Here is a 22,727-nt window from a genome sequence, read left to right as displayed (position 1 = left end):
GTGAAGTAGATAGTGGGAAGAGGACAGACAGCTTTTGGCTGACTGGAAACCTGAAAATTTCTTTACTTTTCTTTCTTCCGTCTCTTTTGTCTTTTGTTTCTCTCTCCTCCACCTGTTAACAGAATAACAGTGCTGATTGCTTTATATTTTCTTCCTCTTCATGAGATAAGTGACAGTGGGAATCTTCATTCTTACCAGTAGTGTAGTATAATCGTTTCCAGCCATCCCCAGCTTTCTCTCCTACCATGTTCACACGCCAATCTCATTTTTTTTTTCACCGTTCCCCACTGGGAAGGCAAGATAAGAAACCCAGGAAGAAAAGAATTATTAATGAACAGCAACGGGAAGAGAGAAAGAGAGAGAAACAGTGAACAGAGATCCATTAAAGAAGTAACATAGGATAAATGGTCCATTAATTTCTTTTTATATCTCCTGTGAGCAGCAGCAGAAGAAGAAAAATGAGAATGCTGTTAGTATCTTGAGAAAAAAACAACAGTTGAGGATAGCGGACAACCCCTCGGAAGACGACAACGCGAAGCAGGGGGAAAGGTCGGCGGTGGCATGTCCTTTCAGGCGCAATTTAGCTCGATTTCTTCTGTTGTAGCCTGTAAGCATAGTCCTCCAGCAACGTCAAGGAAACAGAAATGGTTATGCTGAAACAAGGAGGAGAAAGAAAACTACTACACTGATTGTCCTCTCTTCTCGTCTTCTACCCTCTTCTGAAACTGGTTTCTTGTCATTTTGCATTCGGAAGATGAGAGGACGCCCATTGGTGTTTCTGCTCTCTCTGCTCGTGGTCGTACTCGTGTCGGTGCCGGCGTGCGTCGCCAACGTGACTTACGATCATAGGGCTCTGGTGATTGATGGGAAACGGAGGGTGTTGATTTCTGGGTCTATACATTATCCTCGCAGCACCCCTGAGGTTCTTTTCTTCGTCTCTCTGCCTTCTGTAACAGTCCAGCAAGACGATATTACAGAAGTTTTTACATGTTACAGGTGAGGAATCTGAAAATATATGATTCCTTTTCCTGTTTTTTCTTTTTTCTTGTTACAGATGTGGCCGGACTTGATTGCAAAGTCGAAAGAGGGAGGTCTGGACGTGATCGAAACGTATGTTTTCTGGAATTTGCACGAGCCTGCTCAAAACAAGGTGCCAGAAAGCTATATTAATGTTTTTACATTTTTATAATTTTTTATAAATTTCTTAGAGTTTGCCTTTTGTTTTTTGGCTGTTGGTTCTTTATTTGAACGTTTCTTTAGTACAAGCTAGCTAATGTTTAAATACTTTTAAGAAAATGGCTTTTTTTTCAGTGTTAAAAAATTTATTATGATGACTGTAGTATGACTTCGAAGGAAGAAAAGACTTGGTCAAGTTTGTGAAGACAGTTGCAGAGGCTGAACTATTGGTCCATCTTCGAATTGGCCCATACGCCTGTGCAGAGTGGAATTATGGGTGAGCAGTATCAGTCTTTACAGTTAGCTTTACGAATGTGCCATCAAATTGAGATTATTAATTCACTACGAACTGTGAACATTCTTTCTATTCATTCATCCTTCTTTCTCTCGGGTGCAGTGGATTCCCTCTTTGGTTGCATTTTGTCCCTGGAATCCAATTCAGGACAGATAATGAGCCCTTCAAGGTTGTCCATGGTCTTTGAATCTTCTCTCGCACAATCCTCCTACTGTTACTGTTAACTATGCTTACTTCTTGTCTTTTTAGACGGAGATGCAGCGATTCACAGCTAAAATTGTGGATATGATGAAGGAAGAGAAGCTCTTTGCCTCCCAAGGCGGTCCAATCATTTTGGCTCAAGTCAGTCGGTGTACTCCGAGTTCATTACTAGACAATCTCCACAACTCCAATGTCGTGATTTATTTTATATTTTGTCTCATGGCAGATAGAAAATGAGTATGGGAACATTGACTCAGCGTATGGATCAGCTGGGAAATCATATATCAATTGGGCAGCATCCATGGCTACTTCTTTAGATACAGCTGTACCATGGGTCATGTGCCAGCAGGCTGATGCTCCGGACCCTATTGTGAGTGGAATTTTTTTTTTCCTCCTTTTCTTTAGTGAGAGTGTGGTTGGAAATGTACTACCAAGTTCATGGCAAGATAGAACTTTGAAGCAGGCTGCAAGGCTCATTGATCTTCAGCCCAAATCACTGTCTGTGTCTGTGTCTCTGGAATTAATGAGGTTTACTGGGTCATTGGCATTGTAGATCAACACTTGCAACGGGTTTTACTGTGATCAGTTCGCTCCAAACTCTGCCAAGAAACCAAAGATGTGGACTGAAAACTGGAGTGGATGGTAAGATGGCATTTCATCTACTTGTTTAAACAACTTTAATATGAATTTCAACTAATAGTACCCAGTGCTGAAGCATAAGGATTTTTTAGGTTCCTTGCTTTTGGTGGGCGAGTGCCATATAGACCAGTTGAGGACCTTGCATTTGCTGTTGCTCGCTTTTTCCAGCGAGGTGGTACTTTCCAGAACTACTACATGGTAATCTTTTATTCAAAAGGCTGGGCTACATATATGGCTTGAAGTGGCAAGAAATGTAATCAACTGTTCTGCCATGTTTATTCATTGGCAGTATCATGGGGGAACAAATTTTGGTCGCACATCGGGGGGACCCTTCATTGCAACTAGTTATGACTATGATGCACCAGTTGATGAGTATGGTAAATGCTCATTCTGCCATTTTTGTTGAAGCTTTAAGTAGTTTCATGGTTGTCTAGGATGTGAATTGTGACTTACATGTTTCAATGTTCATATTGCAGGCATTGTCAGGCAACCTAAGTGGGGTCACCTTAGAGACTTGCATAAGGCCATAAAGCTTTGTGAAGAAGCTATTGTAGCTACTGATCCAACATCTACTTCTCTAGGTTCAAATTTGGAGGTATAAACCATTCTAGTTTGCAGAGAAAAACCTGATAAGAACCACACAATAAGCAATTTATTAGAGGCCAATTTTTTTGAATGTAAACTGCATTTAGTAAGCATAATGGAAATTGCATAACTTCAGAGAGCAAGGGACAATTGAAGGTGACAGATTTTAGGTAAAAGATTTTGATGTTTCTCAGGTGTTGGTTGGTGATTACATTCAAAGATCAGTTTCATTCAGTTTTACCCAAAAAAAATATTTATGTGCATTTGTCAATGGCTATTATAAAGACAAAAAAAATTAAGTGCTCACCTGGATCATTTCTGATTACAAGGATACACATTTTCTACTGCAGGCCCATGTATATAAAACAGAAGGAGGAAGCTGTGCTGCTTTTCTTGCCAATATTGGTACCGAGTCTGATGCTACTGTCAGTTTCAATGATAACTCATATCGTTTACCTGCTTGGTCTGTAAGCATCCTACCTGATTGCAAGAATGTGGTCTTCAACACAGCAAAGGTCTGAAATGCCTTCTATAAATTCTGATGATCTACAGTAATTATCTGCTGCTATTTAATTACTGTGTTTGATGAAGTACCATAGGCCTTTAATGAACTTCATCTGGTCAATTCCAGCTATTAAATGCTTTTTAATACTTGCTGGATTAGGGTCCAGTTTCTCATTTAGCTCTGCAAGAATGCTTCATCTCCTTCTGGGGTGTTTGGGTTCTTTTTTCTTTTAATTCTCTTTTTACTATTTGAATGGAGAACTGTATAACTTTTGAGAAAATGGTTCTTAGAGATCCTCTCAGTTTTCTTGCATCCACAGTGTGTCGCTTAGCTTAGGAAGTGCATAAGTACTGGTTATCTGATGTTTCATGGCTTCTTTGCTGTAATGCACATGTCACCTTGAATTTCTGACATAAATTACAAATGCTTGTCTTTTGACAGATTAACTCTCAAACTACTCGTTTGGAGATGAAACGCCTTAAGTCTACTTCCCAAAACGTTGCTGGTTCTTCTGAAGTGTTCCAGTCAGGTTGGAGTTGGGTGATTGAACCTGTGGGCATCTCAAAGAGTGACTCCTTCACAAAATCTGGATTACTGGAGCAAATTACTACTACTGCTGATGTTAGTGATTATTTGTGGTATTCAATAAGGTAAACTGATGGTTTTTTCAAAAGATGTCTCTTTTGTATGTGCAGTGAAAAATAACGAGGAGGCATTCATGTCTTTCTTGACAGCTTTAATATTGAAGGAGATGAATCATTTCTAACAAATGGAACCAACACTGTTCTTCATGTGGGATCACTTGGTCATGCTCTCCATGCTTTTATCAATGGGAAGCTGGCAGGTAATGATTCTTCCACCTCAAATTGTTACCAAGTTTAAGTGAATATATGTTTCACAAAATCACACAAGCTTGGAAGATATGGGTCTCATGCTGGAATTGTGTGAAACATATAATGATAAACATCAAAGCAGAGGAGTCCTCCTCCTGCATTGACCTGATGTGTTTTCTCAATTATGCTTGAGCTATGTTTGCCAAATTTTGGGCTGATGTGATCTTACATTTGAGTCTCCATGCATTTTATTTTGAGCTGTTGTAGGGAGTGGATGGGGGAACAGTGGTAATGCAAAGGTTACCTTGGAGAAGGACATTATGCTTGCACTGGGGAGAAATAATATTGATTTATTGAGTGCTACAGTTGGTCTCCAGGTAAAACTATGTTAGGATCTTGAATTCGGCAAATATTATATTTAGCCTGATTGCAAAATCATTCTGATGCACTGGACTATAACAAGCTCGATGGTCTCAGCTTGGTATTGAATCATAAGAACAAGCAGCACCGTTGAAATTTTTTTTTTTCTCAAATGAAGGCATTTTATTTTTCTTTTTTCAGAACTATGGGGCATTTTTTGATACGTGGGGTGCTGGAATTACTGGTCCTGTTAAGCTAATGGGGAACAGTGCGACTCTAGATATATCCTCAAGGCAATGGACGTATCAGGTCTTACTCTTAGTGTCCTTTGCATGGGCTTACTGTGCATATGATTAATTTGTTGAATCTGATGAGCCAAGCAACTATTCATTTTCTTTCCAACATAGCGCAGATTGGATTGAAAGGTGAAGAATTGGGTCTTTCCAGTGGAGGGTCTTCAAAATGGGTCTCAGGCTCCAACTTTCCTAAGAATCAACCACTGACATGGTACAAGGTAAAATTTGAACGTCTCAAGTTTTAAAGTTTTTTATGTAATTAGAGTTACCTTGCATACAAATGGAACAGAACATGAAGGTGGCTTAGTATCTTAAGATTTAAGTTGTTTATGTTTGGCAATTATTAATCTTCTTTATTTTGTTACTGAAGACAACCTTTGAAGCACCGGATGGAAATGATCCAATTGCCATAGATTTTACTGGCATGGGGAAGGGTGAGGCATGGGTGAATGGCCAGAGCATTGGACGCTATTGGCCCACCAATGTTGCTTCACAGAATGGTTGTGTCAATTATTGCAACTACAAAGGAGCTTATAATTCTAATAAATGTCTCAAAGGTTGTGGCAAGCCATCTCAGAAATTGTAAGTGTCTCAGAAGTTACTTTTGAATTTTGTTTATCTTGTTCTTGTTGAGGGGGGAGGGGGCTCTAGCATGCTTAAATACGTCATTTAGATGATCTTTTTCATCTTACACAGATACCATGTTCCTCGCTCATGGGTGCAACCAAGTGGCAACACACTAGTATTGTTTGAGGAGATGGGTGGAGACCCGACAGAGATATCTTTTGCCGGGAGAGAAGCAAGAAGCTTGTGTGCACATGTAACTGAGTATCATCCACCACCTGTTGATATGTGGGAGTCAAAAGTACAAACTGGGAAGAGATCAGGACCTGTCCTGCAATTGGAGTGCCCATCTTCTAATCAACTGATTTCTTCAATCAAGTTTGCAAGTTTTGGAACTCCTCATGGGACATGTGGGACTTTTGAACATAGTCCATGCAGCAGTAATGGGGCTCTAGCCATTGTTCAGCAGGTAACCCGCCATCTCACTAGCATAGTGAACATAAGTCATTGTCCTTGATGGTATAATTTTCTAGGCATTATGTGATAGGATCAATAACCACAAAACCCAGCAGATGACAATAGGATAAAAAAATATAATGTATTAAGCTTGACTTTTGTTCATGTATAGCTTTCTTTCCAATTGTTCCACATCCAATATCCAGATGGCAGACCTGAGTGTGCAGTTTGTCAATTTTGTTTGCAAGCCTTTGGATGGTGAGGTAGGAGTTATCTTGTGGAAACTCCTCTATAGAGTATGTTGAGAGAGAAAATTCTCTAGAAAAACTGTCCAGATTGCACTAGTATATGCAAGAAGGTAGAATTTACATTAAGTGGAGGCATACTATTGTCCTCCATCTTAACCTTAGGTTTCAAATGACAGTTCAGATGTCCTTGCACTTTTTTTGTACTTCACAGGTACACATAAAACCGAAGAACAAAAAACACATTATTCAGAGATAGTAGATAACCCTATAATGAACTTCTATTAATGTGGGCAATCTACTTTCTCTGTGTACTGGCCCATCTAGGTACAATCTAATGTCCATCTTCCATATTAGTGCTAATTCTAATGGATTCACACTGGACAGGCTTGTGTGGGGAAAAAGAGTTGTAGCATCAGAGTTTCCACTGAGACATTTGGTGATCCATGCAAGGAAGTGGCAAAGAGTCTTGCAGTGGAAGCCGATTGTGCATGAGATGGCAAGTTTTGGATGAAGCATTCCTCGGAAAGAAAAGTGTATCAGGGATGAACCCATCACAAGAATTGGAGAGAATGTCAAAGCTTGTACACCAGCCAATAAGTATGTACCTATTTGCTGATAAAGAAGAAAATAAAAGTTCTTTCAATCGGTTGGTCCAAGAGTATTTTCAGTAAAATTTTAGATCATTGCCCCTCTGTTGCTTGTGTATTCTTCTTTCTTGATCACAAGAAGAGTCAGAACAGTTCAAACTTTCCAACAGAAAAGATAATTCAAAGCAATATTCAGTACCAGGAAGAAAGCTTAATAGATTGTCTACATTCTATCTGCGTAGAACTTCATCAAAGATCATTTACTCACATAGAAGCTGAATTCGGGCTTTTGAGTTCTCTTATGGAATGGTTATGAAAAATTGACAAAGGAATGGTGAAGTAATTTCATAGTTTGGTGCGTTAGGAATGGTTATTAATTTTGAGACATTTGTACAAGAGGAAGACGTTGCCTAATTGTTGTAATGAACTGTAAAAGTATTCTGGAGTAAAATGATGTAGTCACACATTTAGGCCTCTCTCAAGACATCATTTGATCATTAATTTCTTAGAGGTAACTCAAATTAAACTAGGAGCCACTGAAAAATGTAAAAAATAAAAAATAAAAATTGAGAATCTTCATTCTGCAAGAATAGTGGAGTCTGAATAAGAGAGTCTAAGCAGGGACTCCAGCTTCTATACATCAATCAATATGGATCATGCAAGCCATGGGGCCTCTGGATTGCCAGTAACCTCGACCAGCAGAGAAGAAACGTGTCCGAGAGCTGATCACCTTGACTAGTGCAAAGAGGTGGTGATCCGAGGTCCTAATCTCCTTCCGACGACTACAGAACATTAATAAGTGTACACCAGCGCTTGGGTAATATGATCGGGACGAACCCATGAAAACTATCTGAAAATCCAAGATTATCAGACCATTTTCAACCAGACATGGCCAATGGGGGAATGAGAGACCAGATCATGTTTCTAAGTGGAGATCGTCCAAACCAGGGGGAGATAATGGGGGAACAGCCAATAGAATATCGCCACCAATTCCCAATACCTTCCGAGCAGTTGCCTCAGATAGGCTGATGCTGTGTCTTTTGATAGAAGGAAGTGACACAGAGCCACTGGCCCTACTACTTGGAACAACTGTAGAATTGCTCTTCTGTGGGTTTTGCTCTGTGAACGACAAAACTTTCTCCTTCGACGATGGTTGAGCTGACATAATAGCAGAGCTAAAGACACCCGATTCTCTTAGGCCCTGAATAATGGCCTGTGGAAAGGGCATAGAAATAACAGATTAAACAAAAAATATTAGTAAAGTAGATAGTTTCATTCCTCAAGTACTGGAGTGCTTCATCTCACCATAGGGGCATATATTCGGGTCAATATGCCTTTCTTAAGAAGCTTTAAGGTCATTGCTTTGTCGCTCCAGACAATATGTTCACGGTACCTGCATTATGCGAATAAACAAGTGAACAGAGCTATTGTATACAATGCCACAACTACGATTTGACTTTCACGAAAAACCAAATGGTCAAGGAATAAAATAAAGAGCTCATGAAGTGGCCAAACAAATGTATACGTGCAGATGCATTATATAAGAATCTACCCACCGATGACTTGTATGCTCGCAATGCACTTATCAGCTTACATATGTGCACACAGAAATTTTTGAAAGATCATGAATAAACTTACTGAAGATTTTAGGTTTGTAATCCTTGTAACAAAATCGAATTTCCAGTAACAAGACAGACTTATTTTATTTTATTTTTAAAAAACAAGACAGACTTATTGATAATATTTCAGTATTTTTCCCATGTTTAACAATATTCCTCAGTCTTCAAAAAAAAAAAGACTTCGGAGTAGGTAGAACTTAGTATAAGAAAGGCCTGGTAACTGGACCAGAAGAACATATTCTTGTTTGGAATTGAACCTTAGAACAAGTAGATTTAAAGCCACAAACTCAATATCTGTTCCTAATTCAATTATCTAAATATGAAAACTCCTACTAACCCAGAAGAAAAATCAGTTGTAAAGTGTACGCAGGGTAAGTTGCTGGATGGACATGTGGTAGTAACACTAGCACTAGTACTAACCAGCTTTTCATGGGCAACCACTGTCAGTATAGTAATCCATGCATCAGTATTCCAACACAAATTTCAGCAGAATGAGTGACAAGGTGAAGAGCCAAATCAGAGAGAACAACATGTTAAGGGAGTGCTAGTCAGAAAGATCAAGACGACCCACACGAGAACAATATTACAGGCAACCATATTCATGGAAGAGGATGGCGAATGAACAAGGAAGCTCATTTAGTAGCTCCCTATATCTTAAAGCAACAGATAAACAATGATATGAAAATGGTGATTTGTCAGAATCCAGATTTTGGCATAATCATTTTTAGAAAAGAATTACCAGTGCAGCATTTCCTCTTCAGTCGCAGTTGAAGCAATTATAAATGCCTGCATCATAAATGCCTGAGTCAATAACAGTGTCCTTCTGGGTAATGGTACTTGCTCTCAACAAGAATTTTTCTGAGAGTCAATAAGAATCTTAGAACAATTACTTAGAGTCTGTTTTGATCCTTACAAAGATCCTTTGTTTTTGTAACAAAAAAAAACAATAATAAAAATAACAATATTAAGAAACATAATAAAAAAATTGGCCTTTGATTTCTGTTCATATCAATGACACACTAATCCCTTCGATGAACATATTACTTTAAAATATCACCTACAGAAGTCATAGACAAGGAATGGCATTACAGAAATCAAATAAGTTATGGACCAAATTTAACAAAGTTTCTACATCTAAGGACTAAAAAAATAAAATTCAACTCTTATTAACTCATGTGACTGACAGTAAGAGAGGTGTCAAACTCACAGCTCGGTCAAATTCCAGCATGAAGCATCTTTTCACATCTTCCTTTGTTGGTTTGCAACCACATCTGTCACGCCTGGATGTCAAGTCTGAAAACTTGGAGTATGTATAGTGTAGAACTGCCGCCTCATCTAATTTGATCTCACTATCAAAGACATAAAAAATAAAGAAGTTCAGAAAAGAACAAAACCTGACACTGTATATCCAAAAGTAAATTCCATTAGTGTATAGCAGTGAAGAGGAACAAGTAAAATGACCCATCCAAAAAGAAAGGAATAAAGATAGTAAAAAATAACCTACTTTGGGGTCTTCATATAATTGTGCCATCTGTGAGCGCCATTAGGACGGAGGTGATCCTGAATCCGAGCTGCCGACTTCCCATTTCCATAAGTCAAAAAGTAATTCGGATTACCATGAGTTGCTTCTTTGTATAAGCCAAAGTATGTTTCCTTTAGGAGATGATCATAATTCTTCTTGAACATCGAAACCTATTGACAAATTATTGTAAGAATCTGAAGCATGAAAATGTTTCAAAATAAAGCAGGTAAATATTTTCTGAATATCCAACTGGAAATAAGAAAAAAATTGGATCTATTTGGTGAATCTGCAGCTCCGACGAAAAGAGACACATAAGACATCATTAGTAATCCAGTGTTTGCTTTTATATTTTACTTAACAGATTAAAGAATTGTTAAATGAGCCTAATTCTTGTTAAAAATATCTGAATAATTTGTGAAAAAACTGCTCTACGTTGGTTTTGTCTTGTATTCTGTGGATCATAGAATGCAATTGGACTGCAGTGATAACTGGGTTGGATTTGAGCCCATTACATGACAGAGTTAAAATCGTAATTCAGTGTGGGAATGGTATACAGTGAGGTGAGAAGAAGAGAAAAAAAGTGTCAGAGAGCTGTGGAACTTCCTAAATGAGTGAATTTTTAAATTCTCACCATGATGGTAGGTTTGTGTAATATATGCCAAACCACATAAATTCTATCTCTTGTCTGTTATTGGTGTTTTCTCTCAATCCATTTATACATGTTCAACCCAACATTCCATACATAGAAGAATATTATAAACCCAAATAGCAGAGAAAGATTCACCTTTAGATACACAAACCTTGCAAGGATTTTTCACTTGGAAGATTTCAGAAAAAGAGGACTGAAAAGTCCTTGCAGGGATTCTTCAAATTCAAAAATGTTATAGAAGTAATGATTATGCAAAACTTCCTAGGTTTTGGAGCGCATTAGACTCTATGTGGGCTAAATCTCTGCCCCCTTGGTTTTGGAAGGGGACTCTGCAATGGTCATTAGTGGGGCCTGTGGGAAGGAGGCCTCTCCAGGGCGCTTCTTGTTGTATATAGATGAAGTAGAAAAGTTACGTAAAAATCAGGATTTTCCTTGGCAGCATACTATCAGAAGTGCTAATAATAGCATTTCTGATACCTTGGCTAGAGAAGGGGTTTCTAGCAGCAGCTCGCTGTAGGAAACTCTCTTCCATTTCTATTTGGTCCTTGTGCTTCTCTATGGGTTTCTGCTTTTTGCATTTTCTGTTGTTTGTTATGTTCTTGTAACTTTCTCTCCCTAGGGAGCTTTCTTAATGGAATCCCTTTTGTCATTGATACAAACAAAAAAATGATAAACTCCCTAGGATCCTATGGTCTGAGCACCAACATCTGGATCACATGCATCAACACCACATGAATTAAAATTAGAATGAACTACTGTACTTTAAACAAATTCCCAGCATTCACACAGTTTTTTGACAACAATCATGCCCCATCAATATACTTATAGAGAAAATTACTAAACAGATAATAGAATATGAAAAATAAGAAAGATTCTGCATGTTTGATGTCAAGAACCATTTAAGCTCAGAGACCCGAACTATGCAAGAGGAGCCCTAGCACACCAAAACTACCTTTATATCATGGAACTACTCCTAAGTACATACTTCTACCATCCAATCCTAAATGATGTTTACAAGAAAACCCAGTTACAAGAGAGAGAACAAGAAAGCTTGTTTACCTCACTGAAAGGATCTTTTATGTCATCTCGTTCAACACTGCTCTCCTGAAATAAGAAGAATGAGTAAGTACATTTGAACTGTCAACGTATGTGTTGAGAGCAACAATACTGTTTTTCTTTTGACCAGGTACAGAGCCCTGTAAGCACTCACATAATTTGGAAAGATAACCAGATCAACATTGCTAGGAATATCAGAGAGCAATTGCCTCAAAGAGTACTCCCGAGCACCAGCTGGATGAAGCAGCTCATCCGTGTCAAGATGAATGATCCAATCCATGCCAGCATCCTGTAAAACAAATAAAGATTATGAAATCAGGTTCTCGCATCAGTATAATCATCATAAAAGATTCTTTCATAGAATCACCACCATCATCATTATCGCATCATTATAGCCTAATCTAAATTTTGTTGACATCAGCCACATGAAACCCCCTCCATATTGCTCTTTACTTCTTAGTTTATTGCTAGGTTGACTTCGCTAGAGACTCCTGTTGATGCTTGTGTCCCTGTTATACTTCTTATTGGTCTCTCAAACGTCATAGATCGAACCACTCAAACCAGTGAGCAACGGGTCTCCATAGAAAAAGAGCACATTATCTCACATGATTTTGCTTTATTTTCTTATCTACTTCTCCAACTCCTAGTTGTATCTAATATATATGTTACTTCATCATCTTGAAGCCATAAAAAATAAAAAATGTCATATAAGATTTGTAGTACATCAGCTTAGCACTCTCATATCTGCAAGCCTCATCGCCCATAGATGGTGCTTCTTCATTGGCCACCAATCCTGCTCAATGAAGCATGGTTCACTCTTTTTGGTCATACACATGTTCAAGTAGCACCTTGGCACCAATCTCCATCAGCTAGCCCACATTTATCCCCTGCATCCTATCCTCAATACCCATTCTTTCAAAAAAAAAAATTACAATAATAAATCATTTACCATACCCGTGCCATGACAATTGCCATCTCCATGTTAAGGGACTGTTTAACAAACAGTTCATAGTTGCATGGCTTGAAAAAGAAGCTTGCCAGCCATGTCTCGTTCCAAATCCGACTGTAAGCCCAGAAACAGGAGAAATGGCAAATCAGCATAAAACTTTAGAAATAACAAAAATTGATATTTCATACATGCATTACTAGATGGATTGACAAATATATACTCCAAGGGAGGGAGAGAGAGAGAGATTATAAAATGAAAGAACAAAAACTAGAGAGAGAGGGATTATAAAATGAAAGAACAAAAACTAGAGAGAGAGGGATTATAAAATGAAAGAACAAAAACTAATGGGTAGCCTATGATGATGTTATACTGAATAAGAAATACAATTATAGCAGTTTAATTCCATAAAGACCAATTGAAGTTCACATGGCTAACCAGATTGACAGACCTCTTAGCCTGTTTTTCCTCCAGTTCTTTGGTTCTAAATATTACATTAACCCCCTGAAAAATTTTAAAAATAAAAAGCTAAGTTCCTTACTGAGCGTTGAAACTAGTAGCTCCAAAACAAAAGGTAGGAAAATTCTCAAGAAATAAAAGGAGAATTAAGAAATAAAATATTTAAAACTCACAGGAATTGCTTGAAGGACTGCAGACACATTAGAAGTTGCAGCCTGGCCTTCCACAAATAAAAAGAAGGTTCCCACTCCAAGGACTTTGTGATAATAAATCCATGGTAATATCTGCTCTAAGCCAGCTGATGTACTTGTGGTAATACATATCTGTTCGTCAGCCATGTAGGAGATTACAAAAAAATTTGGAGTGGATTATGTTTTATAATCTAAAACACATAGATCTAAATTGGAAAGAACACCGGAGCATCAGAGAATTTTGTACATTGTTGCACGCATAGGCACAAATCCTAATATCAGGCTAACAAAGACCAACTCTTAAAATTCACAGAGAATTTTAAGCAAATAAATTTCTACCTACTGGAGAAACATCAGATGAAACAACAAAGAAAGATGAATCAAAACCCAAGTTTTCTTGAAACCAACAACTATTAAGTACAATTCGAATACTTTCCAGCTTCACAGAGCAAGATAGAAGAAATAACCAAACACATAGAATCGACAGAAATTCTATCTTCCCTTGCAATGAATCACATGGACAAAATCCTCTAAAAGTATCAAAAGTGTCACATGGCAGCGAATCAGAACATCCACAAAGAAAGAGCGATGACACTAAATTCGGAGATGGCAGAAAGCACTACCTTACTATATTAATCTTAACAACCAAGCACCACATCGTCTCTTTTAAAAAATCCTCATGCCCATGAAATAACATCAACTCCATCACCAATCAATTATCTCCTCCAGAAGTAAACCAAAACCACTCAAATTGAGAACAAAGAAAATGAAAAAAAAAAAAAACCATGAACCAGATCTATGAGATTGCTAACAGGAACAACCAACAGAAATCAGAGCAAATCCAGTCACAACTCCCCAAATGGATAAACGCGCAAATAAAATCCACTCAAAGTTCCAATTAGACAAAAAAAATATATATATATTATATAGAATCTAATACCTTGGGCCTCAGATCAGAACTTATATCAAATTTCCAGCCACGATAGTAAGGGAAAGAAGGAGAGGAGCTTCGCCCAAGAATTTCAACGCAATCCGAAGGAGATGAAGTGCCCAAGTGGACATGGGTACTCAGAGGGCTGGTTCCCTGCATTCCAGGGAATTTCTGCGTGTCACTCGGCCATCGTGTAACCGGGTCATTGAGACCCCCACGCCATTGAAGAACAAATGCAAAGGCAGCAAGCGTGAGGGGCAGAACTGTTAGCAGAAGAAGAAGCCTCGAAGCGAAAGAAGGACTCTGATGAGATGAATTAGAGGATCTCACAGGGGCGTACAGCCCCGCCATTGAGGTGGCAAGACAGAAAAAATCGATTAGAGTAAATAGTTCAAACAGAAACCCAAATCATAGAAACAGTGGAAAAAAGAGAAATCAATAGATCGTTGGAGTAGCCAATAAAGTATCTATGAAGCGGAAACTGAAGAAGGAGAGGTGAGAGGTAGGAACTAGGAAGTTCAAAAAATTCAAAAGAAATAAAATGAATGAGGAGACATGAAAATGAAGCGAAACCAGAAACAGGAAGGAAAAACGGCTTTTCGTTCATCCTCTGGCTCCCGTCCGACACGAGTTTTTACAATCAATCAAGTTACATCCGATTTTTCGGTTTAAAAGGCAATATTAATTGAAAAAAATTAATTGAGCATCGAGGTGGTTAGGGTCGGGTTTTACGGAGAATTCGACCTGCCCAATCCAAAAACCTCGGGTTCAGGTTTTTGGATTCATCCCCTTAGTTGAGCCAGATTTTAGTTTGTTTTAGACGAAGTCTATCCAACTCGGCTTGAGTCCAACTTTGAACACGATTTTAGCCAACCTAACTCAGACGACCTGACCCGATTTTGAAGAACCCAAGTCAAAATTTTCTATTTGGAACCGATCGGCGATCAGGACAAAGTCATACCACCAACCCAGACGGGTCGGTCCACTCCGGGTTAAGTAGGATAACACTAATCCATGATTAAAATACACGTTTTAACATTAATTTAAAAGATTAATAAGCTATATGAATCAGGACCCATCTAAAGTGAGTTGTTAATTGCACTTAAATTAAAGAAAAAAAACAGCCATGAATGGGGTTTAAGTTAAGTTGACGGGGACAAGGCAGGGATGAGGTTACAAGGATGGTGATCGTGTCAAGGTGAGGTTTGAAATTTCAGCTTTTTTTTAGTTTGGGTTTTAGAAAACCCGACCTTGACTTGACCTTGTGTCTACCCCAAGAGGGAGGTGCATATGAGGATCTTAATTTTATATTATCCATCACATTAAGGTATATTAAGAGTACTATATACCAATTTGGTCGGTTTTGTGCGGTTCATCGATCAAAGTTAGATCGGGTCTTATTACCCGGTTCACTTCTTAAGGAAAATAACGAAACATTATTCTTTTAATTCATATTAAAAGCTTCTTAGAACTAATCTAGAACTAATTTTCTAAATGAGATAAAAATAAATTTTATTTCTAATTTTTTTACAATTTTTGTCTATGCTTAATTTTGAATGGTGAAAAAAAGTAAAACAGATTCAAAAGAAATTTTTTTATCTTAAAAGATAAAAAAGTAGTTCTATTTAGAGATTTAAAATAGTTTTCAAAAATCATTCAAAAGGGAGAAAAAGAAGCCACACGACGAACAAGTCATCTAAAAGAAAATTTCCCATTAAGTTAGACGTCTAGCCAATACAACTTAACAGACCGGTCTGTTAAGTATAGGTGGACCAGGGGTGGACGGAACCTAACCCAGGTCGACCAGAACACCTAGCTCTGATAGATAAGACTTCAAATATTGAGTTTAGAATTTTTAAAAGTTTGTTCTAAAATCTTCACAGAAATTTAAACGAAAAGAATGGAGACTTTTTCAGGATTGCTTCTTCATGAAACCAACAATCAAGGAAGAATTTTTTTCTCTCAAATTATCATGCAAACTATTTACAAATTATTGTAAAAAATGAAGACGAAAATAAAATAAAATCAGAAGAACAGACAAATAATCTGGTTACAGGGACTCCATGGATGGACTGATTTTGAAGCTTGAACATGAATCATCTGTCAGAAAGATCAATGGAAGTCCATTCCAGTACAGAAAGATCGATCACAGGCCACATAAAAGCTGGTTTCACAGGCGGCGGAGCAAGCGGAGGAGCTTCACCGTTCAGAACTTGAACGGCCACTCTCATGGAGGGTCTCTCGTTTGGATTGGGATGGCAGCATGCGAGTCCGAGATGAAAAACATTCTTCATCTGATCTTCGTGAAACTCTCCGCCCAATCTTGGGTCGACTGCGTCGAAGATTCTCTCTTCTCCGTACAGTCTCCACACCCAGTCGACAATCTCACTGCCATTGTCGTTGCTGCTCGGAGGAATCCTGCCAGGTCTCCTCCCGCAGGCGACTTCCAAGGCGAAGACTCCGAATCCATAAACGTCCGTCTCCTCACTCGCTCTCCCGGTTAGAAAATACTCCGGAGCGATGTATCCCGGCGTTCCAGCAACGGCGCTGGTGGTGTGGTGGGTCTTGCCGTCGTGCTGGACAGTTCGAGCCAGGCCGAAGTCTCCCAACCGAGCTTCGTAGTCTGAGTCCAGCATCACGTTGCTGGATTTCACGTCTCTGTGGAAGACTCGTCTAAGGCAGCCATTATGGAGGTAGCACAGAGCATGGGCGACGCCGGAGATGATCTTGTGCCGTCTCTCCCAGTTCAGTTTTCTGACCTCATCTGAACCAGACGAGAACAGGAGCTTGTCTAAGCTGCCATTGGGCATGAGTTCGTATACCAGAAGGAGCTCCTCCTTTTCATGGCACCACCCGATTAATCTCACCAGGTTCTTGTGGCTCAGCTTCCCGAACGTCAGAACCTCCGTGACAAACTCCTTCTCGCCCTGTCGTGAATCTTTCGAGATCCTTTTCACTGCAACCTGCTCGCTCGTATCCTTCAAAGTCCCCTTGTAAACCGTCCCGAATCCTCCCTTGCCGAGCTTGTTCCTTGGGTCGAAGTTCGAAGTCGCAGACTTGAGCTCCTTGAATCGGAATTTTCGTGCCCCTTTGGTTGAATCCAAGAGGATGGTTGAATTGATTATGCTTCCTTTCTGCTGTAACTTGGCCTTTTTTATTCTTCTACAGCAGAAATAGTACCACAGTGATCCTGCGCAAATGATCATAAGAGGCACCAGAATCCCTATTAAAATCCACCAGAGTCGTAGATCATCGGTTTTCTCCCCCACTTCGTTTCCGGAGAAGCTCCATGACTTCACGCAGTTTAGCTGTGTCTGATCGCTTGTAGAACCAGAAAATCCAACGTAAACATCCTCAAGAAGGAACCGAGACAGATCAATGGGTAAGGAGATCAACGAAGAGTTCTGATTGTCCCGTGCTGTCTGATTATGCATTGAAACATTGACGAACATGCTCTTCGCTTCTCCGTCGTACCGGATAGTTGCGATCACGTCCTCGCCGCTGGAGAGATTAACACCATACCTTGTCAATGAAACAGTTTCGATGGAGTTTATACTGTTCACGTTGACGCCGACATGGTTACTGTCGAGATCCTGGTCGAAGCTTTTCCTGGTGTCGAACTCGACCGCTAAGATGTGATTCTGCGACGACCCATTTGTCGCCTGGTTCACCACTCCGAGCCACTGTCCATGGCTGTCGTGGGGAACTGCCATGTCCTTAGTGAGGATGAAAGCCAACCCTTCTCCGATGCCGTTCTCAGGAACGATGTTCAGCACGAAAGTGGTCTCAAAGGATGCAACAGCCGATCCATTTCCGTCCCATAGCTTGAACTTGTCCTTGTACAAGATCCTTCCGGACGAGTTCTCCAATCCTAAGTTTGGATTGCTGGTATCACGAGTGATCTGCAGAGCTCCTTTGTAAATATTCGAATCATTGTTTCCGAACTCGAAGTCGAGCGACTCTTCGCGATTGAAGGTGGTGTAGTTGAAGTGGAGGGAGAAAGACTGCAGAAGAAAGCTCGATAATACGAGGAACAGAAAAGCTAATTTGTTGGAAGGAGACATTGATACCGGCGAGCCACTAGTAGATGCTTGAATAGAAGAGCGTTCGTTGGTCCCTAGAAGATGAGCTTATATAAATCTGTAAGTGAAGCGTGAGAAGTTGAAATTTGACGAAGAAGAAGCTTCATCGTTCGTTCGTGGTGGCTTGACTTTTTGATTCAGTTGACTTCCTCCCTCTCTCTCACTCTAGAACCCTTTGAACAAGTGAACGAAAGGATCTCTCAAAACTTCCAAACACAGGGTTCTTCCCCGAAATTTGGCCAACTCGATTTTCCTCAGAGAATGTAGAAAACAGTGGCTTTGAAAACAGCAACGTTTCTAAATTGGATTTTCTGTGGAAAATAAAATTAAAGAGAAAAAAAACAAAAACTCATTTCCTCTCAGTTTTCTTATCAGAAAAGGAATTTAATTCCATTAGACTATGTTCTTGTGTTTATGAAACAACGGAGAATTCGCAATCCTGTATCCTTCTAACGTTTTGTGGGATTAAATCATGAATGGGATAAAAAAGAAAAACAATTCCCACCTTTTTGTAGAAAAGTACGAATAATGCAGCGCAAATACACCTACTGTGGTCAATGATCCTTTGTCCAACATGATTCATACTTTTTCTTTTTTCAGAACTGTAAAATCTTACTCTAATGGCGATCGCACAACAGTAAGTTCAGATTTCCTATTACTTATACTAGCAATGAAGTTCTACCCTTTAATCATATGCGTGGTAAACAGATCTGAAGACCTCTCACCTCTCGGTGCGGCTCAAATGAAAGAGAAAACGAAGAACAGAAAGAAGAGTTTAAGCAGCTGATGTTTGGAAACTCGTCGCCGTCGAACCGCCCGGCATTCACAGTCTCAGGACCCGACGGGAGGAAGTTCATCGAACGTGGAGCAAACAGTAAACAGTCAAAGTCGGCGGTGCCTTGTGAGTGCAGATCACGATACTCCTCTTACGTCCAGAACTATTTATACTTCGGAGTATAATTAAGGTTTTTTTTATCAAAATAACCACTTTCAAAAACATATTTTAAAAAAGAATGACACCATGAACTTATTTTAAAAAATACTTAACTTTGACCGGTCTACTGTACATAAGCTTTGACTGCTTACGTGGCACCACATCATTAGCACAGTATGAGTAGATGAATACATCGACTGCCATGTCACTATTCCGACACGTCTGCCACATAATCCTGGGCATTTCAGAAGTGGTGGCTTGATATAGTAATCTGACAAAAAAAATTAGGGTTCGGGTTTTTGATTTCACCTGGCAATCGAAAAAAACCCATTGGGTTTTAGATTTGAGATGGGTTAGGTTCAAGGATATTCTTTTAGATAACGTGAATGAGTCTCATTCAATTAAGCCATATTAGTAAGTTCTAAAAGGTCAAGGTTGGTGTCTCTCAAGGGTAGATATATTCGTTTTTTAGACTTGTCATATACATTTGATATGTATGGATTATATTGTAAAATGTTATATGTATTTACAACAAGCCCACCCTTTATTGAAATACACTACGGATATTTGAGAGCTTGATTCAAGAAAAAAAAATATAAAGGTTAGACACGTAATAAGACGTGGACGGCAGGATTCGAACCTGCGCGGGCAGAGCCCACATGATTTCTAGTCATGCCCGATAACCACTCCGGCACGTCCACTTACTGGGAAATTTAGAAATGTTTTTAATATTGAAATATTTGATATAGACGCTTGACCTATTGCCGTCCACGAAATCAATTTTTTTTTTTTTTTTTTGTCCTGAGCTTTTGACCATCTTCTTCTCCAAATTGCTCGATACAAACACAGAACAGTCGACGTAGCTGTCATTCATCTGGCAAACATGGGGGAGGCGAGCTCACATAAATATCCGATCCCACTTCAACCGTCTCATCTCACCATCAACGAAATCGGAACGTAGCTTTCCTTCAGACTCAGCACGACACCTCCAGATTATTTCCCAAAGTTAATTTAACTATTTAAACGAGATAGGTATTTCCGAAGAATAATAATCTACTCTCGAATTACGAACTGATCCAACCGCTTGACGACGAAACAGACTGATAATCGATGCAAGGCCTTAATCCTTTCTGTAACAGACAAATCCCATGATAAAAATGGAAGAGAATCAAGAAGTAGAATTCGATGATTGAACTCTACAACTATTTGTCGGTAAACAAAGGAGAAATATTACAATGGATATCTGTAAATCCAAGAAGTTGGAGCCTCCCGTGTGAAAGGGATGAGAAATCCGAAGTACGACAGAACAGAAGTTGCTTTCGCGCATTTGAAAAAAAACTAATCAGATCAAAGTTAAAGAAATCAAAGATAACCCTTCTGTTTGATCCATGGGGTGTTATAATCTATAAGTTTCCATCATTCTCAAGGCGTCTGAGCAGAGATAAAGGAGAAGGGAGAAAGGAGAAAGAGAGATGGGGGATATCCAACGAATCATTCGCCACTTCAGTCATGAACATCCTCTGGAGCTCACCAAGCTCCAACAGGAGACCCCGGGCTCTGCCGTCTGTGCAGGGTGCAAGTTCAAAGCCTCAGGGGTGGTTTACTCCTGCAAAACCTGCAACTATGTACTCCATGTCACCTGTTCCAGGGGGGACCCGAAGATCATCCATCCCTTCCATCCAAACCACCCGTTAATCCTCTTCGCTTCCCCTGTGTACCCAGAAGGAGTCTTCGCCTGCAACGCTTGTGGGCGAGAAGGATCTGGGTTCTGCTACCACTGCACAAAATGCGAGGTTGATATCGACATAATCTGCGCTTCCATGAAGCTCTCCGTCAACCACGACGCCCACCTCCATCCCCTTATCCTCGTCTTCTCCCCTCCTTATGCTTCAAAAGACTTCGTCTGTGACATCTGTAAAAAACCCGGATCCGATCACTGGCTTTACCGCTGCAGCGGGTGCCAGTTCGATGCCCACACGACCTGCGGAATGTCAAAGCGATCCGCATCCGAACTTGCAAGGTCTGCAAGCGCTGGGACAGGAAATGGAACTGGAACTGGCCAGGCAATACACAGAACAAACTCAAATACTTCCGTTTATTTACCACGACCGCCGACGCAGCTAAACCTGCAACGACTGTCTTCTCCCAGACACACCAGAGAAATCTCGGTTGTCGGAACTGGGTTTCCAGTAGTGCAGTCCCGTCAGGTTCACCATTTCAGCCCTGCTGCTCCAGCAACTCTAGCTGTTCCTTACATGGTCGATTCTGGGCGGACAGATGGAGCCAATCTGGGGAGTCACCTGGTGCAAGGGTTTGTGGAAGGGTGCGGGCAGCAGGTAGGGCAGTCGGTTGTGCAGGGTATTATGGGAGGAGGAGGTGATTTATCTTCGTCTTTATCGAGCCTGGGCGTTGACTCTTCCATTGTCAGCAGTGTGGTGGGGGGAGGAAGTGATCCTACTTCTTCATTGTTGGGCCTCGCTGTCTCTTCAGTTGTTAGCAATCTGGTTGGATTGAATTAGGGTTCGTTAAAAATGAAGAAAGGAAGCTCCACTGGTTTTGTTGCGTGATTTTCGGTTGGATTTTGGAAACATCAACAGTAAACGATGGTTGTAATTTGTGGATCTCGTTGAGGGAATCCGCTTGTAGATATGATTTCCTAGTGAGAGGAGCATCTTCCTTTTCTCCGCTTCGTTTTTGATTAATTTCCAGTCTTACTGCAAGATTGAGGAGTTAGTATTTTCCAATAGCTATCGCAAATCAAATCAAAATATAAAAAATTGAAAAAGAAAAGAAGATCCTAACTTACCAAGAGATGCGTTCATCCTCTCCATCTTTAATGGAACGAAGTAGGCCATTGCTAGCTAGTAATGGGAATCTTCTCTACCAGAAGAGGAGAACAAAGCATGCGCCTTCTTCCCCTCTTTGAGATGGCCTTCTTCCCCTCTTTGAGATGCAAGGAGGGTAAACTAAAAGAGCAAGGACATGTGAAGCATCTGAAGTTAACTGTGTTAGTAAACTGTAGTAAATCTTAATCCAGAATTTACAACATACCAGAATATTAGGATTGAATACATACCTGAATCCACTCCAGAACTTTCGTCTTTCTGTTGCGGAATCATTTTGACGAATGATATGAATGGATGATTGGTGTTGTGGTCTTCCTTGACTAAATCTCCTTATTCCTCAATGGAACCTTCATCTCTCTTCCGGATGGGGAGAAGGAAACTGTGTGTGATTTAGTATATTGGGGACCATAACCATGTTGTGCCTCGTTATATAGGGTTCCCATAATTCCTTACGGTATCTACTAAATTGGCTCATATTCATAACCCATTCCTTAATGGGTTTAACAAAATTAGATCACTTAATTTCAGCCAATTCCATTAAAAATAGAAAATTTAATTACATAATAAATATGTTACCCAAATTAGAATAGAAAATATGATTTTCCTAACAAACTGATCAAAGAGTGAAAAGGACATAGGCCAGCCTTCTCTTTGTCAAGACAAGAACCCTCCACCATCATCAAAGAGAGCTGGGTAGGGGTAGAAACAGGTCGGATTGGAGACGGGTTTCTAGAAATACTAACATGA

General features: G+C 39.8%; 4 protein-coding genes and 1 non-coding gene across 5 annotated transcripts; 2 read left to right on the top strand and 3 right to left on the bottom strand.

The window, feature by feature from the left end:
• The first annotated feature begins 427 nt into the window (after nucleotides 1–427).
• On the top strand, nucleotides 428–7,008 carry LOC137938959 (beta-galactosidase 8-like). Its single transcript, XM_068784091.1, has 19 exons — nucleotides 428–922; nucleotides 1,055–1,150; nucleotides 1,341–1,453; nucleotides 1,574–1,640; nucleotides 1,721–1,813; nucleotides 1,899–2,042; nucleotides 2,226–2,314; nucleotides 2,404–2,509; nucleotides 2,601–2,688; nucleotides 2,788–2,906; nucleotides 3,247–3,411; nucleotides 3,843–4,051; nucleotides 4,136–4,245; nucleotides 4,502–4,611; nucleotides 4,796–4,903; nucleotides 5,007–5,108; nucleotides 5,261–5,472; nucleotides 5,587–5,923; nucleotides 6,543–7,008. The coding sequence occupies exons 1-19, from the start codon at nucleotides 755–757 to the stop codon at nucleotides 6,648–6,650; spliced, it is 2,544 nt and encodes an 847-aa protein (XP_068640192.1). The 5' UTR covers nucleotides 428–754; the 3' UTR covers nucleotides 6,651–7,008.
• A 203-nt stretch (nucleotides 7,009–7,211) lies between these two features.
• On the bottom strand, nucleotides 7,212–14,732 carry LOC137938961 (glycosyltransferase-like At2g41451). Its single transcript, XM_068784093.1, has 11 exons — nucleotides 14,128–14,732; nucleotides 13,170–13,319; nucleotides 12,989–13,041; nucleotides 12,546–12,654; nucleotides 11,746–11,880; nucleotides 11,595–11,639; nucleotides 9,869–10,056; nucleotides 9,572–9,713; nucleotides 9,104–9,150; nucleotides 8,051–8,138; nucleotides 7,212–7,958 (listed from the first exon to the last, which is right to left on the bottom strand). Exons 1-11 carry the CDS (start codon nucleotides 14,467–14,469, stop codon nucleotides 7,662–7,664), a joined length of 1,596 nt encoding a protein of 531 aa, XP_068640194.1. The 5' UTR covers nucleotides 14,470–14,732; the 3' UTR covers nucleotides 7,212–7,661.
• A 1,482-nt stretch (nucleotides 14,733–16,214) lies between these two features.
• LOC137939387 (probable L-type lectin-domain containing receptor kinase S.5) lies at nucleotides 16,215–18,182 on the bottom strand. Its single transcript, XM_068784656.1, has one exon. The coding sequence runs from the start codon at nucleotides 18,180–18,182 to the stop codon at nucleotides 16,215–16,217; it is 1,968 nt and encodes a 655-aa protein (XP_068640757.1).
• A 1,571-nt stretch (nucleotides 18,183–19,753) lies between these two features.
• Nucleotides 19,754–19,835, bottom strand: TRNAS-AGA (transfer RNA serine (anticodon AGA)). Its single transcript has one exon. It is a non-coding gene; the product is annotated as a tRNA-Ser (tRNA).
• Nucleotides 19,836–20,606: 771 nt separating this feature from the next.
• On the top strand, nucleotides 20,607–21,653 carry LOC137939384 (protein VACUOLELESS GAMETOPHYTES-like). Its single transcript, XM_068784651.1, has one exon. The coding sequence runs from the start codon at nucleotides 20,607–20,609 to the stop codon at nucleotides 21,651–21,653; it is 1,047 nt and encodes a 348-aa protein (XP_068640752.1).
• The last annotated feature ends 1,074 nt before the right edge of the window (nucleotides 21,654–22,727 follow it).

Source organism: Aristolochia californica, unplaced genomic scaffold, assembly GCF_029961685.1.
Source record: "Aristolochia californica isolate CCGP_79_NKW_82.1479 unplaced genomic scaffold, dmAriCali1.0.hap1 SCAF_8, whole genome shotgun sequence".
In the NCBI taxonomy this organism is placed as follows: Eukaryota; Viridiplantae; Streptophyta; class Magnoliopsida; order Piperales; family Aristolochiaceae; genus Aristolochia; species Aristolochia californica.
The sequence above is the reverse complement of the archived record's forward strand: the minus strand, read 5'-3'. Positions and strand labels throughout refer to the sequence as shown.